Source organism: Simochromis diagramma, unplaced genomic scaffold (genome assembly GCF_900408965.1).
Source record: "Simochromis diagramma unplaced genomic scaffold, fSimDia1.1 OVJJ01000131.1, whole genome shotgun sequence".
NCBI lineage: Eukaryota > Metazoa > Chordata > Actinopteri > Cichliformes > Cichlidae > Simochromis > Simochromis diagramma.
Window position 1 is genome coordinate 11,328,264 of NW_024387200.1, and position 22,187 is coordinate 11,350,450.

A 22,187-nucleotide genomic window follows, 5' to 3' on the forward strand; every position below is an offset into this window, starting at 1 on the left:
AGGCTGGCAAAATAACTGTAAACAAAAGGCAAAATGCAAGGCTAACAATAAACTAAACTGGGTGAGCTAAATTAACTTAAAAACCTACAACAGGAACATGGACTTGACATGAGGAAACTTGACGCAACTTCTTGGCTTGCAAACAAAGCAGACGACCTGACAATGACACACTGAAAACACAGGACTTAAATACACAGGAGGTGATTAGGGGAAGTGGGAACACATGGAGGAACAGCTGACTGACATGAACCTAATGACAGGACAGGGAAGTGAAACTAAATACAAAGAACACATGACTCCTGCAAAATAAAACAGGAAACACTGAAACTAGACATGACAACACAAGCTTAACAGACCTAACACGTGATGAACGATACAAGAACTCAAACATAGAAACCAAGGAAACAATAAATAATAACTGCCTTTCCTTAACTAAAGCTAAATAGGAATGACACAAACTAATCACATATCTAAAATGAGACTAATACAAAATGAACTCAGAGCGCTGGGTCAGAGACCCAGCCTGTGACACTGTGGTTAAAGCCTGTGCATCCTCTCCCTGACTCATGGCACCGTTCCCCGTCTACCTGTCTGAAGGCCTCCACTATCATTCACGTCCCCAAAAAGCCTGGTATAGACAGCCTGAATGACTACAGACCTATAGCCCTTACTTTTATAGTAATTAAGTGTTTTGAGTGAATACTATTTCAGCACATCAGAGACTGTCTACACCCAACACTTTGCATCCTCCGAGGACTGATTTGCTCTGTAAGCAATCACCATCACTTCACAGAGAGCTGAGTAATCTGGAGAACAGGAAGGGCTCCGTAAGGATGCTCTGCATGGACCGCTCAGCATTCAATAACATAATATACGACATCTTCAGCTCAACTCTGATGGAGATAAGACTGTGTACAGGGCGGAGGTAGAGAACTTGTCCACTGAAGCTGAACATCTTTAAAACAAAATAACTCTTAATGGGCTTCAGGAGGCACAGACAGGTTCACTGCCCTCATTTTAAATGGAGACTGGTGGTATTTGTCTCCATGTTGGCCATTTAAACTGTTAACAAATGATAGGCCCCCATACTGTGTGTGTGTGTGTGTGTGTGTGTGTGTGTGTGTGTGTGTGTGTGTGTGTGTGTGTGTGTGTGTGTGTGTGTGTGTGTGTGTGTGTGTGTGTGTGTGTGTAATTGTATAACTATAACCCAGATTTTGGTTTACATTGTTTTTACAGGATGTATGCTCTCCAGGGATTAAGAGCAAGGTGTCCACATCATGCCCATTGTTGTAGATCCTTAATTACCACCTCATCATCTTCAAGAGACAAAATGGGTTCCAATGTTGAACTTGATATTGGAGCTGATATTTCAGATGAACGACATTGTAAGAATCAAGAAGTGAGAAATTCAACAAACTGTGGACTGAAGAGGAAACGACAGCAGAAGATCTCTCCTTATCCTCACAGCCGTCAACCAACAAAATGTGAAGATTTTGAAGTTGAGAAAGCCAAATCATGGAAAGATGAAATGTTTGACTTCATCAATAAAGAGATTGCCTTTTACAAGTCAGACGTAAAGAAGAAAGAGACTTCCAACGCTTTTGGGATTCAACACTGCACTGGACAACCTCTTGGCCAAGACAGGTTGAAATGCAGCAAAGGAACAGAATTATTTCCCAGCTCTAACAAGAATTATGATACATCTGCATCAGAGAACTGTTTAAAAGGTACACTAATCTCTGCTGTATAAAGTTTAAAACATTCTCCCAAACTGCATCTGCTTGGATCGAATTATGTCTGTAAAGGGTTGTCAGTCATGTTCTGATAACTGAAGGTAAAAGAAATGCCAGTGTTGATGAAATAATGTATAACCACTCCTAATTATTCAGTACCTGCACCAAAGAATCCAAATGCTAGACTGAAGAATGTAAAACGAATTGCAGAGCTGGACAACTTTTCTGAATCACACTGCAACAAACCTGGAGTGGCGATATAAGTAACTTTCATCTCTTTACATCCACAGATTATCAACATGTCATGTTGGATGTTGCTGCCATTTGCACAAAGAATGAAGCAGAGAGTCCAGTGACTGTGACAGCAGTGTCTGGGGTCACCGTGCCAGAAGAGACTGAGAAGTACCCAGGATTAACGGTCCGCTGCAGTTCCTCACAAGGAGAGCGTGAGAGAGTCAAAGAAACACCAGGCACTCTACCTTTGTTATCCAAGCATGTGAGATGGGAGAGGGAGGATGTTAGCCTCAAACCAATTGAAGGAGTAGGTTTAGGCAGTGGGCCTTGTGTGATTGGTGGAAATCAAGATAAAAGTGTAAACCAACTTCAGAAAATTGAAGACCAACACTACTGCCATGTTGAATCTAAGGATGCAGTTGCACTTTCCAGCCTAGATTCATTAACTGATAAAACTGAGCTTGGCAAAACACGAGTCTCTATGTACCAAAGTGAACAATCGGTGCGCAACCAAACAAGCTATAAAAATGCTGAAGAGGATACAACTGGTGTGTGTTTACAGGCTTGTTTAAGCACATCTCTTCCTTTGAATAAAGTGAGCAGCGGAGAGCTGTTCTATGTAATGGTTGTAAAAGATCCACAATATGAAGATATTTCAGACACAGAAAATTTATCGAATATGGACACGAATCTCCTAAACACAAATCAAAGGGACCCTTCATATGAAGATGTGAGTGAAGATGAGAATCCAGAAGTTGATAATAATGACGAGGAGATGCCTTCACCTTCATGTGACGTGTCTGAAGCCAGTAATATGCAGTTTGGACGTGTGCAGAGTCAGGCCGAGTTTCCAAAGAACCAAACACTTGGCATAGCACAAGATTGCTCTTGTCCATGTTTTGTTGAAACTGAGGATGGGTTTGAACGTTTCTTATGTCCTAAATGTGACGGTGAGAAACATTTAGATTGGCAAGCAAGCTGCTCTTTGAGCCCCCTTTCTGACGCACAAGATCAAGAGGAGACTGATGAGGACGACGATTGGCTTGTTATGCCTATTAGCGTATTAGATGTTAAATGGGAACCAGCAGATGAAGGCCAGGCTGACCCAGAAACTGCTTCACAGCATGATGGTGAGCATGAAGACCAGGTAAAACAAAGTGACACAAATCCAGCTGTCTGTGAGGTACCCAGATCTGTTCCAAACCATGTGCCAGCTTCTGCTTTTTCCATGATGGAGGTTTTTGAAACACCTTCTCATCTAGCAAAAGTCACACAATCTAGAGAGACAATGCAACAGTCCTTCATGGTGCCTTCTTCCTGGGGCACAACTGAGACTAAAGCTCAGAGACCACAAAATAGGGAGTCACATAGTGCTCCTGATGACAGTTGTGAAACTGACGATAGTTCCGATTACTCTGCTGATTCAGGACGTAACTATCTGCCCGTGTCCAAACAGTGGTTAAATAACCTGTCAGCGCCTGCGTCAGCAGAGAAAAATGACTCTGGTTCTGAAAAAGAAAATGAAGACCATGAGATGGCAAACTTACAACCAAGTCAAACGGGGAACAGAAGCAAGTCTTCAGAAAAGGATGACATCATCAACCTTGATTCTGACACCGAGGATGAAGGTGTCCAAAGCTGTCCAGAGACAAAAACAAAGAGATTATTCTCTACGCGCACAGAGAACAGTGGAGCTGCCAGCCTTAATCAACTGAAGAAACCTTCTCCTGAAACTGTGGAAGGAAACTGTCAAACCAATGGACGTACATCTATAGATTTATCCAGATGTTGTAATGAAGTGATCCAGTCAGGGAACCCTGACCTTCCAAATAGGACAAAAACGCGTAATAATACTGGATCTCACCATGGTGTAAAAGCACGAAGCATTTCAGATGATCCTGCTGTTATAGTAATATCTGACACAGAGGATGATGGAAACCAAAGTAACAGACATGTCAAGAGGAGAAGTGGACTCATCTCTGAGTTGATGGGGAGGGATGGTACTTCACAAGGTGAAAAAAGGAAAAATAATAAAACGCAGGACGGCAAGCATGAAAGTGCTGAAACAGAGACCAAAGAGCCTGGTATGTTTCCTGCAGACACAAAGTCTCAGCATCAATCCAAACTTCAACATCCACAGTTGAAAGAAAAGAGACGGGATGTAAGTTTTAGACTATCGCACAGTATAAAGGAGAGAAAACTGATTCAAGTTATAAGGCATTTTCAGCAAAAAGCCAACAGACCACCTACCTCAAAAACAGTGGAAACAGACATGGAAAAAGTCCTTACCAAAAGGAAGACCATTTCTTTAGAAATGGAGAATAGCAATGGTACCTTCATGGAAGCTCAAACCAACATTTTTGCCAATGAAAAACTCTCAAATCGGTCTGTCATCCAAAGACTCATCTGAGAAGCTTCTGAAGTCTGGGGAGAGGGAGGTATACTCCACTAAAGCTTGCCATGAGCATGTTCAACAAAAGGCAAAAAGGACTTTGGAAAAAGCATTAGAAAAATGCGTTAACACACAGAAGAGAAGAACCATAGTACTCTCATCACAAACTGAGGGCAGCAATGATGCCTTACTTTATGCACAAACTAGTCCATCCTCCAAGTACATGCCTAAGAGGTGTCTCCAGACTCTGGATTTGAGTCCTAATCCTGTGAGTCCTCACTTTTTTGTTCAGAAAGCTTCTCAGCCTAGTGAGCACATGGAGCAATCTACAGTCCAAAAAAATGAAACTCTGGTGACACCAGAAACCAGCAAAAACACTCGCTCCTCTAAAAAGGAGACGCAACATTTTTACAAAGAGATAAATGACAAGACTGGATACAGAGGAACGCGCCACACTGATACACACCATGCTTTACTTTCTAAAACTAATACCAGCTCAGCTAGTGCCAGACGACATTTTTCTTTATACAGTTTACAGCAAGCTCATTCCTACAGCAGCACCTCAACATTAAGTCAGTCTTACATTCATACAAAGGACCCATCATCCTTTACATGCATGCAGCATTCAGCCAAGAAGCAAGTGTTTAATGACTGTCAAAAGAGCTTTGTCCCAACCAGGAGAGATCAAAAAACTAGTGTGGAGAGTAACCTACGAGCCCAGAACAGTTTCAAGTCAATGAAGAAAGGTAGATCTGGTGATGATGTGGCACCCAGGCGGAGACGCAGCTTCTATCCGTCTGTACCTCCTCTGATGAAGAGGACCAAGTGTGAAGCCATTCAGCTGACCAAGGCCAGAAATCGGGACACTCCACAGAAACAAAGTGTGTACTTTTGAAGTCTTTAAAATGTTTTGGATTATTATTCATTAATTATTCATTTAGGTAAAGTAAAAAAAATTATTTTAAATGTGTTTAATCTCACTGCATGTTCCTAAACTTGATTCTAAATGTAGGATTCCCTGTGAGTGAAGGCTATAAGTGGAAGAATGAAACAAGCTTCATGGCTAACAGAAGATGATCCTCAACAATATATACATGGACTGCATATAAAACAGGAATCCGGCTTCTGCCCCAAATGTAAAACTATACATTCTTACGTTTCTTTTGTGCTAACAGCCCTGAGGGAACTATTTTGAGTTGTTTCAGATGTTTGTAGAGGTGCCACCATTTCTGTCTTTGGTTTATCAAAAGCTCTTCTGTACAGTACAGCGACATTCATATAAAACTGTAAAATATTCAATATTTTACCTGTTGTCAGTGTAAATATGTATGTTTAATTAATGTTATATTGTTAACATGTGTCACCGTTGTCATTGTTTGTTTAAACAGGAATCGGTTTGCAAAGGCTACTTCATGCTTCACATTTTTACCTTGAAAGCTTATCTAGTACACACCACCTATAACTGTATTTTCAATTATACTGCTAAACAAATATGAGAAATTGACAAATGAAGTGTACATGTTGCAAATTTATGCCATAAAATGTGCACTTTATTAAGAACATGGCACTGGTCAATGAAAACCAGAACCATCACCTATATATAAACCGTACATTAAAAATCACACCGAAACTTAAAATTTTCCTTGAAGTCCTTTCAAAGCACTTTATACAACATTCTCACATCTCAAAGGCTGATGGGGTATTGTCACCCTGCCAGGCAGTCGATGTGGATACTCAAGTCAATGCGAGAACGAGGCAACGTAGGATTTTTAAATTGATACCATTAGTTTGAATCCTACAGGTAAAGTTTTCTGAAAATCTCGTGAATCAGTGATTCGTGAGATGAGAGACAAAACATGTTCGCCAGATAAAATCCAAATGAATCCATATGGTTCAGAAAAATTATAGTAATTACAAAATGGTATGTTTCAGGCTAGAATGGCAAAGGGGAAGCTGTCAGTGGAGGAACGAAAGAGAAGGAACAGGGATGATCAAAAAAGGAGAGGAAAAAATTAACAGCCAGCCTGAGTTGAAGAAAGAGTTTCTCATAAAGGGAAAGATGGAGAAATAGAGTGAAAGATGGAAAAATAAAGAACATCAGTGATCTGAAATCAATCAATCAATCAATCTTTATTTATAAAGCACTTTTCATAAAAAAAAAAAGTAGCACAAAGTGCTTTACATAGTTAGCTTTACACGTCAGCTTTTAGATGTCCCCCATTACTGATGGAAATCTCACAGTCTAAGAAGGCTAACCTGCCACTTTTCATATCCTCCCTGGTGAATTTGATTGGTAGACCAACGCTTCTGTGACTGGGATGCAAGTGAAGAGAGATGTAACATCGTACGAGACCACGGTTTCATCTGCCTCCATAATGACATCTCTCACCTTCTCAACAAAATCCAAGGTGTTCTGGATGTGGTGTTCAGAGCTCTCTACCAGCGGGTTGAGGATTGAAGCCAGAAACGTAGATGTTATAGGTGACCGAGTTGATTATACAGACAGTTGGCCTTAAAGGTGCACCCTGTTTATGTATCTTCGGTAAACCATACAGACTTAGTGGGTATAGCCTGTGGTATGAGGTCCGGTCGATAGCCTGACTTTGTCAAAGCTGGGACACGTAGTTTAATGCCTTTATTTTCAGGGCCGTGTCCACTTAATACTACACTATATGATTATATGGCACTTTAGTTAATATAAAGCATAGAATTGAGGCACTTCAAATAATTCCACCCCAACACGCCCTATGAAAGATTGAATTAATGAACACAGAAGTTTAATTAAGTTTAATTAACTAGTCCTGTTGCAAGACATTTTAATAAAAAACATTATAAATCAGCTTAATTTTTATAGGCATTGAAGCCATTAAACCCAGTCAAAGAAGTGGTAATATTAATTTTATCAGAAAGAATTGAAGCATTCTGGATATTTCGTGTTTTCGAGTTTACATCCTAGAGCCATGAGTGAGGATTTATTACTGAGTTTCTGTGAACTGTACCTTTTGTGTTTTTATGTTTTTAACTAGATGTTTTGCTTTGTCTCCCTCTTTTAATGTTCGTGTATTTATATTAACTTTTAATTTTTTATCTTTTTTTATTTTTATATTAATTTTCTGTGTAATTTTGAGCATTATTACTATAATACATGTGAGGAAATTTTATATGTATTTATTTATTTATTTTCCCCTCCCCCTTTTAATCTTTAATGGTTTAGTCTAGAATCTATTTGGGCTGTGACCTAACCAATTAACCAATTAGCTAATACCACCTCATTAAATATCAATTGGTCAGCTGGTTTATTTGTGAAGGTGTGATTGGTCCATTTGAATTTTTTTTCTGTTTCCAGACTTTTATTTAAACACAAACTGTTTCACATTTGACAATGACCCTGATGAAGGCCACAAGCCGAAACACGTTGGTCACTTAAAGTTGTTTCTTATTACTTTTAAGTGTTGCTGGAGTCTCCGTGTCGTTTAACTCTAAGCAGGGAAGATAAGGGAGGAGAGGAGAAGAGAAAAGTGCGACCGCCTTCGCCAAGAGCCAAAATTAAAGTGCTGCATGCTTATACAACACAGTTTCAGACAGGAGAACCTTCCTTGGCATTGGGTGTGATAACAAAGTGTTCTGTGCAACAAGAAATAGATTTTATTGTGTCTGTGATATCAGCATGAAAATAAAACATCCCTGGTAAAAACTAAGTTAGGGAGGAATTTCCATCACCATATATTAATAAAATATTACAGTCACAATAATAAGTAAATCCTCTACTGTTCATCTTGAGTGTTTGGGTGTGTGTGTGGATGTATTTGTATTTCACCAACCAGGGGGGTGGAAATATTGCACTACACACTACAGTTGAAAAAAACAAAAACAGTTGTCTTCAACTTAAAAGAAACAAAGTTGTACTGTGATATGAAATAAAAACATGCAAAAACAGTAAGCCACTATCTATGGGGCGCCGTTTGTAAACTGAAACATGCTGAAATTAACAGCAACATTTTTCCACATTTAGCTCTAAATCTTACAAAAACATGTTTTTTCGAGTCATTTTTTACAACATTTAGTAAAACATTTGTAACTTTTCATATTTAAAACAGGATTTTAAATGTTAAATCTAAATGCTAAATGTTAAATCTAAATGTTAAATGTTAAATCTAAATGTTATATATAAATCTAAATGTTAAATGTTAAATCTAAATGTTATATATAAATCTAAATGTTAAATGTTAAATCTAAATGTTATATATAAATCTAAATGTTATATATAAATCTAAATGTTAAATGTTAAATCTAAATGTTATATATAAATCTAAATGTTAAATCTAAATGTTAAATGTTAAATCTAAATGTTACGGGAAACTAAATATTTAGCTAATATGCAAATTTATTGTACGGGTCAACGGAAATACCAAAATAAAAGCTTCAAGAAAACCTCCCGTGCTAAAGTGTGCCGGTCGTGGTCAGGTTCTGTGTTTGCGCTCCTATCACGGTCACTTTTGACTGCCATGAGCTGCTTCAACTATTCCCTACCAGCATGTCCAGCGATTTAGCTGAAAACATTGGAAGAGCCGTTTTGTCGGCCATCAACGATAGTGCACCCTCGACCTCACAAACGACGCAGCACTTGGTAAGTTTATTGTATAGCATTTTGGACGGGTTGATAGCAGTGTTAGCAAAACTAGCAAAGCTAAATTACTTAGCTAGTCCTCAATTATTTCATTTGGTAGGCAGCAGACAGAGATCGAACATCATACAACTCTATTTATTTATTTGGTAGGTACGTAACAGTCGTTCTTGATGTAAATGTTTCCTTAGGAATCCAGCAATGCACCTGGACCAAGTAGACCTGCCGTCTCCACTGGGATACCATACTGCTCGGTAGGCCTTCTTACACATATCATTTAATTTATTTATCATGAAATTTCCCCTTGTGGGACTAATAAAGGTATGTTATCTTATCTTAGCTGACTGCTTTTGATATACAGTCAGGTCCATAAGTAGTTGGATACAGACACATTTTCTAATGTTGCTTCTGTACATTACCAGAATGAATTAAAAATGAAACTACTCCAATGCAGTTGAAGTGCAGACTTTAAGTTTTAATTCAGTGGGTTGGACTAAATGAATGCATAAAAATGTGAGGGGGAAAAATTAATTTGTAAAGGCTCTGCCAGGCCTTTACTGCATTGACTTTCAGTTGCTGTTTGTTTGTGGGCCTTTCTGTCCTAAATTTAGTCTTCAACAACTGAAATGTATGCTCAATTGGGTTAAAATCCAGTGACTGACTTGGCCATTCAAGAATATTCTATTTCATTACTTTATTAAAGTCATGGGGTGCTTAGACTGTATGTTTTGGGTCATCTTCCACCTTTATTCAGAATCAGAATCAGAAAGGGGTTTATTGCCAAATGTTGAGCAGGTTTACAACATTAGGAAATTGCTGCGGTGCTTCAGTGCAAACATAGTGTCATAAATAGCACTTAAATAGACATGAAAAAATAAAAGTAGGAATAAGAATTAAAAGTGCTACGTAGAAAGATATGTGCATGAGATATACATGAGATATATACATGAGAATAAGAATTAAGAGTGCTACGTAGAAAGATATATACATGAGTGCAGGTGGTGATCAGTGCCAAACATGGAATGATGCAGTGAACACAGCGTAGGGTCATGTGTTAGTGGCGGGGACAGTCATATGGTTATTGTTCATGTGTCCAACAGCAGAGGGGAAGAAACTGTTCTTATGGCGAGAGGTTCTGGTGCGAATGGACCGGAGCCTCCTGCCTGAGGGGAGCAGGTCAAACAGACTGTGTCCAGGGTGAGAAGGGTCAGCTGAGATCCGAGCTGCACGCCGCAATGTCCTGGAGGTGTACAGGTCCTGCAAAGATGGGAGTCTGCAGCCAATCACCTTCTCAGCAGAGCGCACAACACGCTGCAGTCTCTGTTTGTCCCTGATAGTGGCTCCAGCGTACCACACGGTGATGGAGGAGGTGAGGATGGACTCGATGATTGCAGTGTAGAACTGCATCATCGTCCGTGTTGGCAGGTCGAATTTCTTCAGCTGCCTCAGGAAGTACATCCTCTGCTGGGCTTTCTTGATGACGGAGGTGATGGTGGGCTCCCACTTCAGGTCCTGGGTGATGGTGGTACCCAGGAAGCGGAATGAGTCCACAGAGGTGATGGGGGTGTCAGTCAGGATGATGGGGGGGAGTGGGGCTGTGTGCTTCCTGAAGTCCACAATAATCTCCACTGTCTTCTGGGCATTCAGCACCAGGTTGTTGTGGCTGCACCAGGACACCAGACGTTCAACCTCCCTCCTGTAGGCAGACTCATCCCCGTCCGAGATGAGCCCAATAACGGTGGTGTCATCTGCAAACTTGATTAGCTTGACAGACTGGTGGGTGGAGGTGCAGCAGTTGGTGTACAGGGAGAAGAGCAGAGGAGAAAGAACACAGCCCTGAGGGGAGCCGGTGCTGATGGTCCGAGAGTCCGAGACATTCTTTCCCAGCCTCACATGCTGCTTCCTGTCCGTCAGGAAGTCAGTGATCCACCGGCAGATGGGATCAGGCACATTCATCTGGGAAAGCTTGCCTCGGAGATGGTCTGGAAGGATGGTGTTGAAGGCAGAGCTGAAGTCCACAAACAGGATCCTGGCGTAGGTTCCTGGGGAGTCCAGATGCTGCAGGATGAAGTGTAGGGCCATGTTGATGGCGTCGTCTACAGACCTGTTGGCTCTATATGCAAACTGGGGCAATTAATTAATTAATCATTAATTTGTCCGATTGGGGCGATCGTGGCTCAAGAGTTGGGAGTTTGCCTTGTAATCGGAAGGTTGCCGGTTCGAGCCCCGGCTCGGACAGTCTCAGTCGCTGTGTCCTTGGGCAAGACACTTCACCTACCGCCTACTGGTGTTGGCCAGAAGGGCCGATGGCGCGATATGGCAGCCTCGCCTCTGTCAGTCTGCCCCAGGGCAGCTGTGGCTACAACTGTAGCCTCCACGTGTGTGTGAATGGGTGGATGACTGGGTGTGTAAAGCGCTTTGGGGTCCTTAGGGGGGACTAGTAAAAGCGCTATACAAATACAGGCCATTTACCATTTTAATGTTTACGAATTATCACAGGTGATTACAGCCAAGGAGGAATATGTGCCCAACTTTCACTTAAACTAATATAAGGATATATAAAGGCTCTGTTAACATTATGAAGCAAGTCATGCTGACCTTCTTTCCTTTGTTCAGTGCATCATGCGTTGTCTACAACACCAGGTGAAAGTGAGGCCAAGCATCAGGAAACAGAGAGCTGCATTCAAGAGAGTGAAAATGAGGGCCAGGCAGAGGGACAGCAGATGTTTCCATATAATGTGGCAGAATTTGTGTAAGCTGTTGTCTAGGGGTTAAAGAAATCCTTCATTTTAGATGTTGTGTAGGATATTGTTTTGATGCAAGTTTCCAATTTGCATGTTTGGGGTTTTTTTTGCTGAATGACTGCAACTTTAGGATTTACATTTAATTTTTTTTTTTTTAAAGATGTAGTGTGAGAAATTCTTCAAGGCTGACATGTTTTATGATTTCTAATATCTCTTATCTACTTAGCCCTATTTTCCTGGAGGAAGATGAAGCTCTTGAAGAGGCAATTCAGCGTAGCCTCCTAGAAGAGTCTGATAGACAGAGTGAAGTTCATATTTCAAGGTAAGATTTGAAAGTAACCTTTGATAATTGAATATCTTATTTGCATCTTCACTTGCATCATTTTTTTGCAGTTACACAATTACAAAGGTTTACATTTACATTACATTTCTGACTAATTTAATATGGACTATCACAACATAATTATCTGTTGTAACTCTGTGCACTTGAGTCAAATGTACAGCAAATTTCCATTTTTCCCCAAGATCTGTTTGTCATTGTCCCTTTTTTAATATAGGTCTTTTAAGAAGCTCAGCAAAGAAGAAATTGAAGGTCTTCTTAGAGCTCATAGTGAGAAAGTCATTACACCAGGAACAAGACAACTCCATATCAGTCGAGCCAATGTGTGGTCGACTGCTTTGCGTCAGTTCAAGAGACCCAAGTTTGCAGAAAGCTGTGAGATGCTTTATGTCACATTTGCAAGCGATGAACATGATACAGAGGAAGATGCTGCTGACCTTGGGGGGCCAAGGCGGGAGTTTTTCCGTTTACTGGTGAAGGCCATCTGTCAGGACAGTGGTGCTTTTGAAGGTAATATGATTTCATAGACAAACTAACTAACTTACTTACTCAAGGCCTAAAGGCTTGTTGACGACACTTGTTTTTATAATGTTACAAACGCAACAACCACCTGATCTGAACATTGTTTGACAGAACATTAACAAGTTAATAAATGACTACAGATAATAAATCTGTTATGTTCTGTGTCTGAAACAGTAAAAAAAAAAAAAAGTAATACATTTTGTCTGTCAATCTCAAGATATCAGTTTGGGGTCTGTACAGAATATACTTTTTTGTGTGTTATTTTTCAGCTACACCAAATGGATGCACACTGAAATTTAACATCCTACACTTGCAAAATGGAGTATATCGAACCATTGGCAGGATGTTGTCCACAATAATAGTGCAAGGTGGAGAAGCACCTGCCTTTCTCTCTCCACATGTAGTAGACTACATTGTGTCAGGAGACATTCTTCAAGTACACCTAACACCGGATAATATAGGTGACCCTGAGTTAAGAGAGAATCTGAAAAAGGTGAATTGCAATATTATAACAAGAATATTGTAATATTTCCTATATTCACAAGTCTTCTGGTCTTCTTTTATAATATATAATAAATACACTTTTGGTTATTAGAGGCAATTCCATGTATTATATTTTCAATTTGTTTCCTTTTTGTTAAAAAAAAAAAATTATTGGTGAAATACAGCCAAATAAACCAAAACAAAAACGTTTAGAGTCCAATTAAAATGAACCATCTGCAGTATTTGTGTACACTGGTAAAAAACAAACATTTAAAGTGTTTTTCTTAAATATTTAGGTTGTAAATGCAACAACTCAACATGATTTGGAGGAAGCAGTCAGCTGCTGCGACTCATGGCGATATCAAGTTGAAGGTCTTCCACTCACAGTCACCATGGCCAATAAAGATCTGTTCGTGAAAAATGCAGCTCTATACCTTGCAGTTCTGCAACGGCAAAGCTGTTTCGATCAACTAACTGATGGCTTGTCCTACTATGGAGTGAGATTTATTTTTTTTCTGTATCAATTGGTCATTGTTTTATAATCATTTAGAGTGAGCTACTTTTTGTATTTAAAACGGGAATTTAACCCTTATTTAAACTTTTCTGTCTAGATTTTATCACTCCTGAGAGAGAACCCCAGTTTGCGTGTTCTGCTTGACCTATCGGGGGAGGACAAAGATCTGACAGCCAGTTTAATTGCTGGGGTTCTCAGGCCAAGCTATTCTGTCCTTGGGAGCAACAGAAGAGTTAGAGAGGAGCTGATGGTGGTCAAATTTCGGGAATTTCTCCAGTGTGTCGAAAGTAAGCAGAAATTCACATAATGTAGTCTGGCCATGAAACAATTCGGGACACTAAAGTAAAACTTTGTCTTTTTATGTCACATGCGCACACACAAAACAGGAATAAAGATGTATGATAGCTTACAACTGACAAGCAAGGCAAAGACAGAACCTCTGTATTTTTTATAAAAACATTAGCCATCATTTAGTTGTTAGCTCAAGCTTTAACTATTTTAGTGTCCCCAGGTTAACGGTGGTTTTTCTTTGTTTTTAGATAAAGAGCTGAGAGACTCACTTGGAGAAAGGACTCTTACCAAGGATGAAGAGGCATTTGTGAAAGCTTTGAGGCCTGGTCACATCTTGGCTTTTGCCACCGGGAGCAGCAAGGTTCCAGCCATAGGTTTTCAACCAGCTCCTAAAATAACATTCATTCACGATGAAAGCAAACATCTCCCGATTGCACACACATGTGCAAATGAGCTTCAGCTTTTTGTGAATGAAACAACAATGGCTGATGATGATGCTTTTCATTACTGCTTCTTAGTAGCACTCATGAATGGAGCTTTATTCAGCACCATCTAAACATGTTCCAAAAAAGTGAAATTAAAATGGTGGGTTTGTTAACTCTAATCCTGTTCATTAATTGTAGTTTCAAGTAACTTTGCTTCTTACAAGATACTTGAAATAAATTCTGACTGCATTTAATGTTGAAATGTAATAATTTTCAAAGCTTCAATAGATTTATAAAAATGCTAACTCTGTATTTTCAACGACAAATCAATAAAGTCACTGGTGTAATACAATTAATAATTTTATTAAGCTTTTTCTTTTTTTTTTTTTAAACAAGGACACTTCAAAACAGTTTATGCACAGAGTATACTAAACATGCTTTGTAGAACAGGCCAGGATTACTTAGACATCTAACAGCAACATTTATTAAGACTATTGCAACTTTACAATGATTAAAACAATACTGTAGGTAATCTTGTGAATTGATTTAAAGACTGACTGTTCCGTGTTGATAATTTTCACTGTTATACTGTATTACAGTGTGAATTTGATCTTTACTGCAATCTGAATAACTGGTTTTACCCATAAACTAAAAGTGGTTGTAGCCTTCTGAATAGCCTATGAGTCACTGTCAGTCATTAACTCTGAGTCCTTATGTGGCAGGAGGCATCACTGCTAGAGGGGAGGGGCTTCTGCAGTAGTACAAAAAATGCATTTACTGTACAGCATTTAAGAATATTAAGTGTCATCACTCTTTAGAACATCACTGGTATCCTGTGGTTGAGGTCACACATTTACAAGTTTGTTAAAAATATACTGCTGTGTTCGTTGAAACAATGTTTTACCATTATTGTTGTCTTCTTCGAAAGGGTGAATGCTTGTATATAGCTCTTGTAAATCGCTGTCATTTAATGGGACAAACCTACTTTCAGAGTTTGACAAGGAGGGTATGGAGACCTCTGCTGTAGAAAGTTCTGGGTTGTGACGATGAGACACATGAGTTCCGCAGGAAAAAAGCTGGATGGGAGTTCTATTACCTTCAGTGGAAACAGAGTGATTGTTATATCCAGCTTTGAATTCCTTCAAAGTGCGGTTGATTCGTGGTAGAAACACATAATGAAGGCAAAATAGGTCTGTTGCATTTTCTAAGTCTAGGATACCAAGTGATTCCAATTCATAAAATATAGGTGCATAAATGCGGCTACAGTTGTTGTTTAAGTCTCGGTTGAAACGCTCAATCCTCTGGTTGTGCACAGAACTTCCCATTAAGACAGAGCTTTCACCCCTGCTTGCTCGCATGTCCTCCCAAATCTGAGCGTTCTCTCCTCCGTGATCAGTCCTGATATGCAGGGGTCTGCCAAATTGTCCAACAGCTGCAGTAAAGAGGGCTTTCACAGTCTCAGCTCGATTATTGCTGGAGCACTGAAGAAACATCAACATCCTGCTGTATCCATCTATTGCACCATGAACAACAAACTTCCAACGAATCAGTTTGTGATTTCCATCTATGTGCCATATGAAATTTGGATGAGGCACAGAATATACTCGCCGAGCAACTGCAGTTCTTCTCCTGGATAGAACACCAGCAGAGTCCACCCTCCGCAGTGACTTTCTTACGCGCCATCTTTGAACCACTATGTTTTTGGAACGCAGATGACCCATCAGCATCACTTCTCCAACATTTGGATGTTCAGTTTTTATCTGGGACACTATCTGATCTAACTCATGGTCACTGATTACATTGAATTTTGACTCTGAGATATTATAGTCTTGCAGTAACTTATACAGAGTGGGCCTGGAGATGGAAAGGATAGATGCAGCTTCAGTAAAAGATGTTTTCAGGGAAAGAACATTTTCCAATTACTCTTTGGAAATCTGAAGCCTTCCTTGGTAACCATCCTAGAACACGGCACAGAAAATCTCAATGAGCACAATTCTATAACAAAAGATGGGTAATTTGAGGCAATTGTACGGTGACAGATTAACTAGAGAGTAATATTTTATCAATACTTTTAAAATATGAAAGTGAGCAATCAAAAGACACTTCACAGCAAAAACAGTAATAAAATATGACGTAAAACTTGTGAATGTTGTTGGTGGTGATGTGACACTGCTAGTGATGGACCCCTAAGAAGATGAAATGTATGTAGAGTCAGAATCATTACTTTGACAGGATTTAATTTAAGGTGACATATTACACCAAAGAAAAAACAAAAATCAGTCAGCTAAATGATATGTGTAAGAAGGCCTACCGAGCAGTATGGTATCCCAGTGGAGACGGCAGGTCTACTTGGTCCAGGTGCATTGCTGGATTCCTAAGGAAACATTTACATCAAGAACGACTGTTACCTACCTACCAAATAAATAAATAGAGTTGTATGATGTTCGATCTCTGTCTGCTGCCTACCAAATGAAATAATTGAGGACTAGCTAAGTAATTTAGCTTTGCTAGTTTTGCTAACACTGCTATCAACCCGTCCAAAATGCTATACAATAAACTTACCAAGTGCTGCGTCGTTTGTGAGGTCGAGGGTGCACTATCGTTGATGGCCGACAAAACGGCTCTTCCAATGTTTTCAGCTAAATCGCTGGACATGCTGGTAGGGAATAGTTGAAGCAGCTCATGGCAGTCAAAAGTGACCGTGATAGGAGCGCAAACACAGAACCTGACCACGACCGGCACACTTTAGCACGGGAGGTTTTCTTGAAGCTTTTATTTTGGTATTTCCGTTGACCCGTACAATAAATTTGCATATTAGCTAAATATTTAGTTTCCCGTAACATTTAGATTTAACATTTAACATTTAGATTTATATATAACATTTAGATTTATATATAACATTTAGATTTAACATTTAACATTTAGATTTAACATTTAACATTTAGATTTATATATAACATTTAGATTTATATATAACATTTAGATTTAACATTTAACATTTAGATTTATATATAACATTTAGATTTAACATTTAACATTTAGATTTAACATCTAACATTTAGATTTAACATTTAGCATTTAGATTTAACATTTAAAATCCTGTTTTAAATATGAAAAGTTACAAATGTTTTACTAAATGTTGTAAAAAATGACTCGAAAAAACATGTTTTTGTAAGATTTAGAGCTAAATGTGGAAAAATGTTGCTGTTAATTTCGGCATGTTTCAGTTTACAAACGGCTCCCCATAACTATCTGGAGTTTATCAAAGTGTGTTTGTTAGCTGAAATTGGTTAAACTCTAGTTTATATCCTCATTTATGTTATGTTGATCTCATGTGGGTTAAAGGTGAACAACAATGTGTCCAGATCTGATGTATCCGTCCATGCATTTGACCACCAGAGGGAGACAACGCAATATATAGTGCACTCGCCGAATTATTAAATTGAGATGATGTATAAATCTGAGGACCTGCAATTACAGAAATTTGTGTTTATCAGAGAAGTCAGCACGTGAATGTTAAATCATGTAGATTTTACTGTTCTGGGTGGAGGGTCAATGACCATTGCAAGTTTTGTGTTTTTTAGCACACATGCAACAAAAACTCTATTTTTCTATTAAAATCTATTAAAATCATCGTTCACAGACATCTCTTCTGTGTTGTTTTTCAGAACAATACAATCCCTACACGCTGCAGTTTACTGTTGTCTGTGGCTAATATTACGTGTTTTTACATGGAAGAAAATTTTGTCTCTTTTCTAATTTGTTATTTTCAAAGGTTGATTCTTATGTGCCTTTAAAAGTTAGTTGGACACAACTTTTTATTATTTGAAAATGGAAGCGACATAATATGCGGTATGGGTGATGAGATCTTTTAAAACTATTAAATTGTGCTGAAAAGTCATGAAAAGGACCTTAAATCCCTATAAAAATGCAAATAGTCAGTCATATTTTTAAGTAGGGTATTTATTGAATTATTTATTTATAAACGAGTAGCCGTGTGTTGCAGTCTGTCAGCTTGACGAATATGAGGACCATAGGTCGTATTTGAATATCCCGCCTCGTCATCGACTCCTCCGAGCTTTGCCGAGGCGGGGATTCACACAGCTCTCTTCTCCCGTAGAGTTAGTCGTGTGTTGGGAAGCTGCACAGAAGCTCCGGTCACTGAAAGGTAACTTTTATAAAGCAGCTCTTATACTGCGAATGTTTCATTTTCTCATACGACGCGCAGCAGTGGAGCGTTATCAAAGACTGGAGCGTTTTATTTAGCCCCCCGCCTTTTCCTCTTGGATGTATCGCTTGAAGAACTAGGAACGGACCGCGCAGCTCACCGAAGCCGGGATGAGCGGGACCTCCGCGGGGTCGGCCGCGGCGCCCTGCCGCTTCGCGCACTACTTTGTTATTTGTGGAATAGACACAGAAACGGGGCTTGAACCGGACGAGTTAGCAGGTATGTGGCTTCTTTTCTTTTGTTGAGTTATGAACGTGTTTTAAAGTCAAATGCAACCGCAGCGGTCCCCTCTCGCTTAACACGGTGTTGTTAACTGTAACGATCCATCCACCGCTATGGAGCTCTGGCTTTTTATCGTAAACCATTTAATACATTTATGTGACATATAGTGAGATTTCAGAACACTCTAAAACACAAGTGACACATACACACCGTTACAAATAAGTGGAATGAAACAGTTACTTCAAAGAGTTACTACAGTGCAAATAAGCAGTGTCTATACATTAGAATAGAGATATGCATCATTCCTGTCTGATCACAGTATATGAGCTGCGGAAACCAGTGTCATTTAAGGTAATAGGCTTTTGAGAAATCAGCAGTAACCTATCTTTTCCGAATCCTATAATCTGATCTGGGCTTCCTGTGCTGTGCTACGTCTCAGAGCTGCTCTGCAGCTTCAGTGTCAGTGTTTCCCAAATGAATCGATTTTGAGTTTGATGCTTGTTGTGGCTTAAAATTATACATTTTAAGTAACTTTTACAACAAAATAAAGCCATGTTTGGATATATTACGCGTTCTTCGCCGGTTTGTTTGTATGAGTTTTAATAGTAAAATAAAAAAGCATAGTTACGTTCAGTACTACCACAGGTGTGGACTAAGATGGTGATTTTGTCTCCACAGCAGAATGTAATTCCTGCACATAGCTGGCAGGATCCCTGTTGTGTATTCACAGAAATCTTCCTGGTGACTGAAGGAGAGCCGATGTCTGCTCTTCAGTGGCACCAACCTCAGTTTCAGCACGTTTGCTTTGTCACCAGATGCATTCACTCACGGGCTCAGTTTGTATTTTCTCCCTCTGTAACAGCCAGAGTGGAGGTTTTTTTTTAATGCACTGTGGAAAGCTTTGCTTTGTGGATCAACAAGAGAGTTGCTTGCTGTATTGCATCACAGTTGAATTGTAACTTTTGCCTCTGGGGCAAAGTTGCGAATCGTAAAGTCAATGTGTTCATGTTGCACACAAGTGACTTGGCTTAAAGCCTGGATGATTAAGTGAAACGAGTGAAGTTAATCTAGAACAAACGAAACTGAACATATACACAGATATATATTAAAATTTTATTGAAAGGGGGAAATAACTTCCCAGCACTGGGTTTCATAAACCAATTGCTTATCCTTGCTTTCCATAAAGACACTGCTTGACTGTGGCCATCTGCTCAGCAGTGATGCTCCTCTGCTGCACTGCTGAGATACAAACTGTAAAGGCATCATTTGTTTAAAAAAAACCCTTATAAGTAAGTATTTTAAAAATATACTTAAAATTACTGTGGTGGGAAGCTACAGTTTTATACCAAAGATGCATTATATGCTTCCTATGCTTTAAACTTCATCAAAGGTGAAGTGGCCAGCTTGGTGAGGATTCCCAATGGGCTGTTTAAAAAAGAAAATCACAAGATTAGTTAGTCAGCTCTAAGAGTGAGCCTCTGGATGAGCCTCTGGACCAGCTCAAGAAATCCTTCATCCCAAATCATTGAGCTGGTTCTGCTCAAATAGCGTATCTTTGGCAATTTCATCATACATACTTTTGGGACACAACAAAGGCTGAAAGATGATGTAGTATAGCCTCATCATGTTGTCAAACTATTACCATGAAAAATCCCAGTCGAATAAAATAGCCTGTTGTTTGGGCTCTCAGGCTGTGAAAAGAAGAAATCTTATCAGGAAAAGAATATGGAAACAGTTTTTCTTATAAATGAACTAAATGTTTATGAATACAACGATAGTAAAAAGTGTGAAATAGCTGCTCTGACTGTCTGTAATCAGATCTGCTGCCACGGTCTCTGGTGATCTCCAGTTGTACAAAGATAATGTTGCAACGATTGATTGTTTGGTTGTTTTTCAAGCTTAGGCAGCATCTCAGCACCCCACTTATTCTTTTGCCCCTAAGTTAGAGGCAGAAACAAACAGAGTGACCCACATTAGGCTGTTTTTGCTTTTTTTAGGCTGCGACTCCCCTCCTCCCAGCTTTTTGTGCGCTACTGTGGCCTTATTTCCGTCTGCTTATTGTTTTACTAAGAGGACCCAACTTCCTGCAGACCTGCCTCAATCTCCTTTTAGAGTTGGCCGTACCTTCTGTCTATTATCATACAAGTGTTTCCCACATGGACTTTGGTGAAAAATAAAGTCCATGTGTGGGTAATTGTATCAGTTTGTATTTTTAATTATATTTTCATTAATTTATACGTCAGAGAAAATAACATCATGCACAATTTATGTCCTCTTGGACAATGCTCACTCTTATTTTTAAAAGTTTCGTTGTTGGTAACCAGCCAATCCTAAGCGTAGTATATCCTAGCTCATTGGCCACTGTGTTATTGTGGCAATCCTTGATATCATCCACCTGCATCCTTCAAAAGGGGTCTTTTGAGTATGTGAATGTAGTCAAACTTATCTTCTGCTCTTGAGCTGAAATCTTCAGAATCGATCAGCTGGTGAGGAACTTTTTCTTGGTGGTTAAATGTCTCCTGTAAGAGGTCACTGTCTCAGCCCAGGTCCACAGCCCATACCACACCACTCAGCCTCAGGGGTATAAATACATCCTGGCTGTCATACAGGCCCTAAAATAGTTTGTGCATTCTAACACCAGATGCATTCTGGGTCAGCAGCATTGTGGAGTTAAAGTGACCAGCCTGAAAAGCTAACTTTGGGGTGAGAGCTGTCACGTGTAGATTTAGATATGAGGTCATGGCTTGCACATCTCTCTTCTGTCTCTCGATGTAAGAAAGGTATGCGCTCTTGGTGGAGGGGAAGCAGCTGGTGGTTTCAGACCCCTGTAGCCTAAATCTTCCAGGTTACGAAAGACACTTTCATAACCTTTCATAACCATTCCTGTTTGCAGGAATGTATCTAAAATGTTTTCATTACCAGTTCAACTGTTGCTCAACTATAAAAAGAATAAACATATATGATGTGATTTCAACTTTCATCTTATGGCAACATTTATGGCAGGTTGTAGTGACAGCGCGGATATGCCTGAGAATCTCGTTTTGTAGCAAAAATAACTTTTATCTTATTGGATACAACAGAAACTGACAAAGTTAACTGTGAGAACAGGATTTGCGGTTGAAATAAGGTGATAAATTTGAAATATATGTTATTGCAATACTCAGCATTGCAAAATGTTAAAAATCTCAATAATAATCTCTCATTGTGATAGTGTCATATTGTGAGATGCTGTGTGATCGATCCCTGGGGAGATTTACTTCTCCGATGGGCCATTCTATACCCATTTATGACTCTTAATATTGTGTTTGCACAGTAACCTCCCTTGCTACTAGCTTGGAAGCTGCCCAGTGCAGGTTTAAATATCATTGAAGCACAGGGGCTTACAGGACAGCCGTGACGTGGGAGTGCCTTTGGGCTGCTGCTGCAGGCCACAAT

At 39.5% G+C, this 22,187-nt stretch overlaps 3 protein-coding genes and 2 long non-coding RNA genes across 13 annotated transcripts in view; 4 read left to right on the top strand and 1 right to left on the bottom strand.

Moving 5' to 3' along the window:
• LOC120745570 overlaps positions 1 to 6,470 on the top strand; it is a 19,672-nt gene extending 13,202 nt beyond the window's left edge. The window contains exons 2-4 of one of the 2 annotated variants that reach the window (XM_040050563.1): positions 1,237 to 1,727; positions 2,024 to 5,240; positions 5,372 to 6,470. In XM_040050563.1, coding sequence (XP_039906497.1) covers positions 4,295 to 5,240; positions 5,372 to 5,436 — 1,011 coding nt within the window. In that variant the 5' untranslated portion in view covers positions 1,237 to 1,727; positions 2,024 to 4,294 and the 3' untranslated portion in view covers positions 5,437 to 6,470. The remainder of the gene's footprint in view (positions 1 to 1,236; positions 1,728 to 2,023; positions 5,241 to 5,371) is intronic. The other variant, XR_005698660.1, reaches the window with a different exon arrangement.
• The window catches only part of LOC120745590, a 27,018-nt gene extending 10,275 nt beyond the window's left edge, over positions 1 to 16,743 (top strand). The window contains exon 2 of the long non-coding RNA XR_005698668.1: positions 16,634 to 16,743. This is a non-coding gene — a long non-coding RNA (uncharacterized LOC120745590). The remainder of the gene's footprint in view (positions 1 to 16,633) is intronic.
• LOC120745579 (G2/M phase-specific E3 ubiquitin-protein ligase-like) lies at positions 8,691 to 15,131 on the top strand. Of its 2 annotated transcripts, XM_040050574.1 has the most exons (8): positions 8,691 to 8,986; positions 9,175 to 9,237; positions 11,954 to 12,049; positions 12,285 to 12,577; positions 12,859 to 13,082; positions 13,369 to 13,569; positions 13,684 to 13,873; positions 14,126 to 15,131. In XM_040050574.1, the coding sequence occupies exons 2-8, from the start codon at positions 9,185 to 9,187 to the stop codon at positions 14,431 to 14,433; spliced, it is 1,365 nt and encodes a 454-aa protein (XP_039906508.1). In that variant the 5' UTR covers positions 8,691 to 8,986; positions 9,175 to 9,184; the 3' UTR covers positions 14,434 to 15,131. The 2 variants fall into 2 exon arrangements, with proteins under 2 accessions (XP_039906508.1, XP_039906509.1); XM_040050575.1 differs by lacking the exons at positions 8,691 to 8,986; positions 9,175 to 9,237 and adding an exon at positions 11,369 to 11,735.
• LOC120745589 lies at positions 14,692 to 16,728 on the bottom strand. The gene is made up of 2 exons (XR_005698667.1): positions 16,614 to 16,728; positions 14,692 to 16,260 (listed from the first exon to the last, which is right to left on the bottom strand). It is a non-coding gene; the product is annotated as an uncharacterized LOC120745589 (long non-coding RNA).
• Positions 16,744 to 16,922: 179 nt separating the features above from the next.
• The window catches only part of LOC120745563 (DENN domain-containing protein 5B-like), a 93,759-nt gene continuing 88,494 nt past the window's right edge, over positions 16,923 to 22,187 (top strand). For 2 of the 7 annotated variants that reach the window (XR_005698657.1, XM_040050550.1), the window contains exon 1: positions 18,259 to 18,749. Coding sequence is in view for 6 of the 7 variants with exons in the window: in XM_040050550.1 (XP_039906484.1) it covers positions 18,641 to 18,749 (109 nt within the window). In the remaining variant the exon portion in view is untranslated. Of the gene's footprint in view, positions 16,934 to 18,258; positions 18,750 to 22,187 lie in introns of those variants that run through there. The other 5 variants (XM_040050547.1, XM_040050548.1, XM_040050545.1 and 2 more) reach the window with 4 other exon arrangements.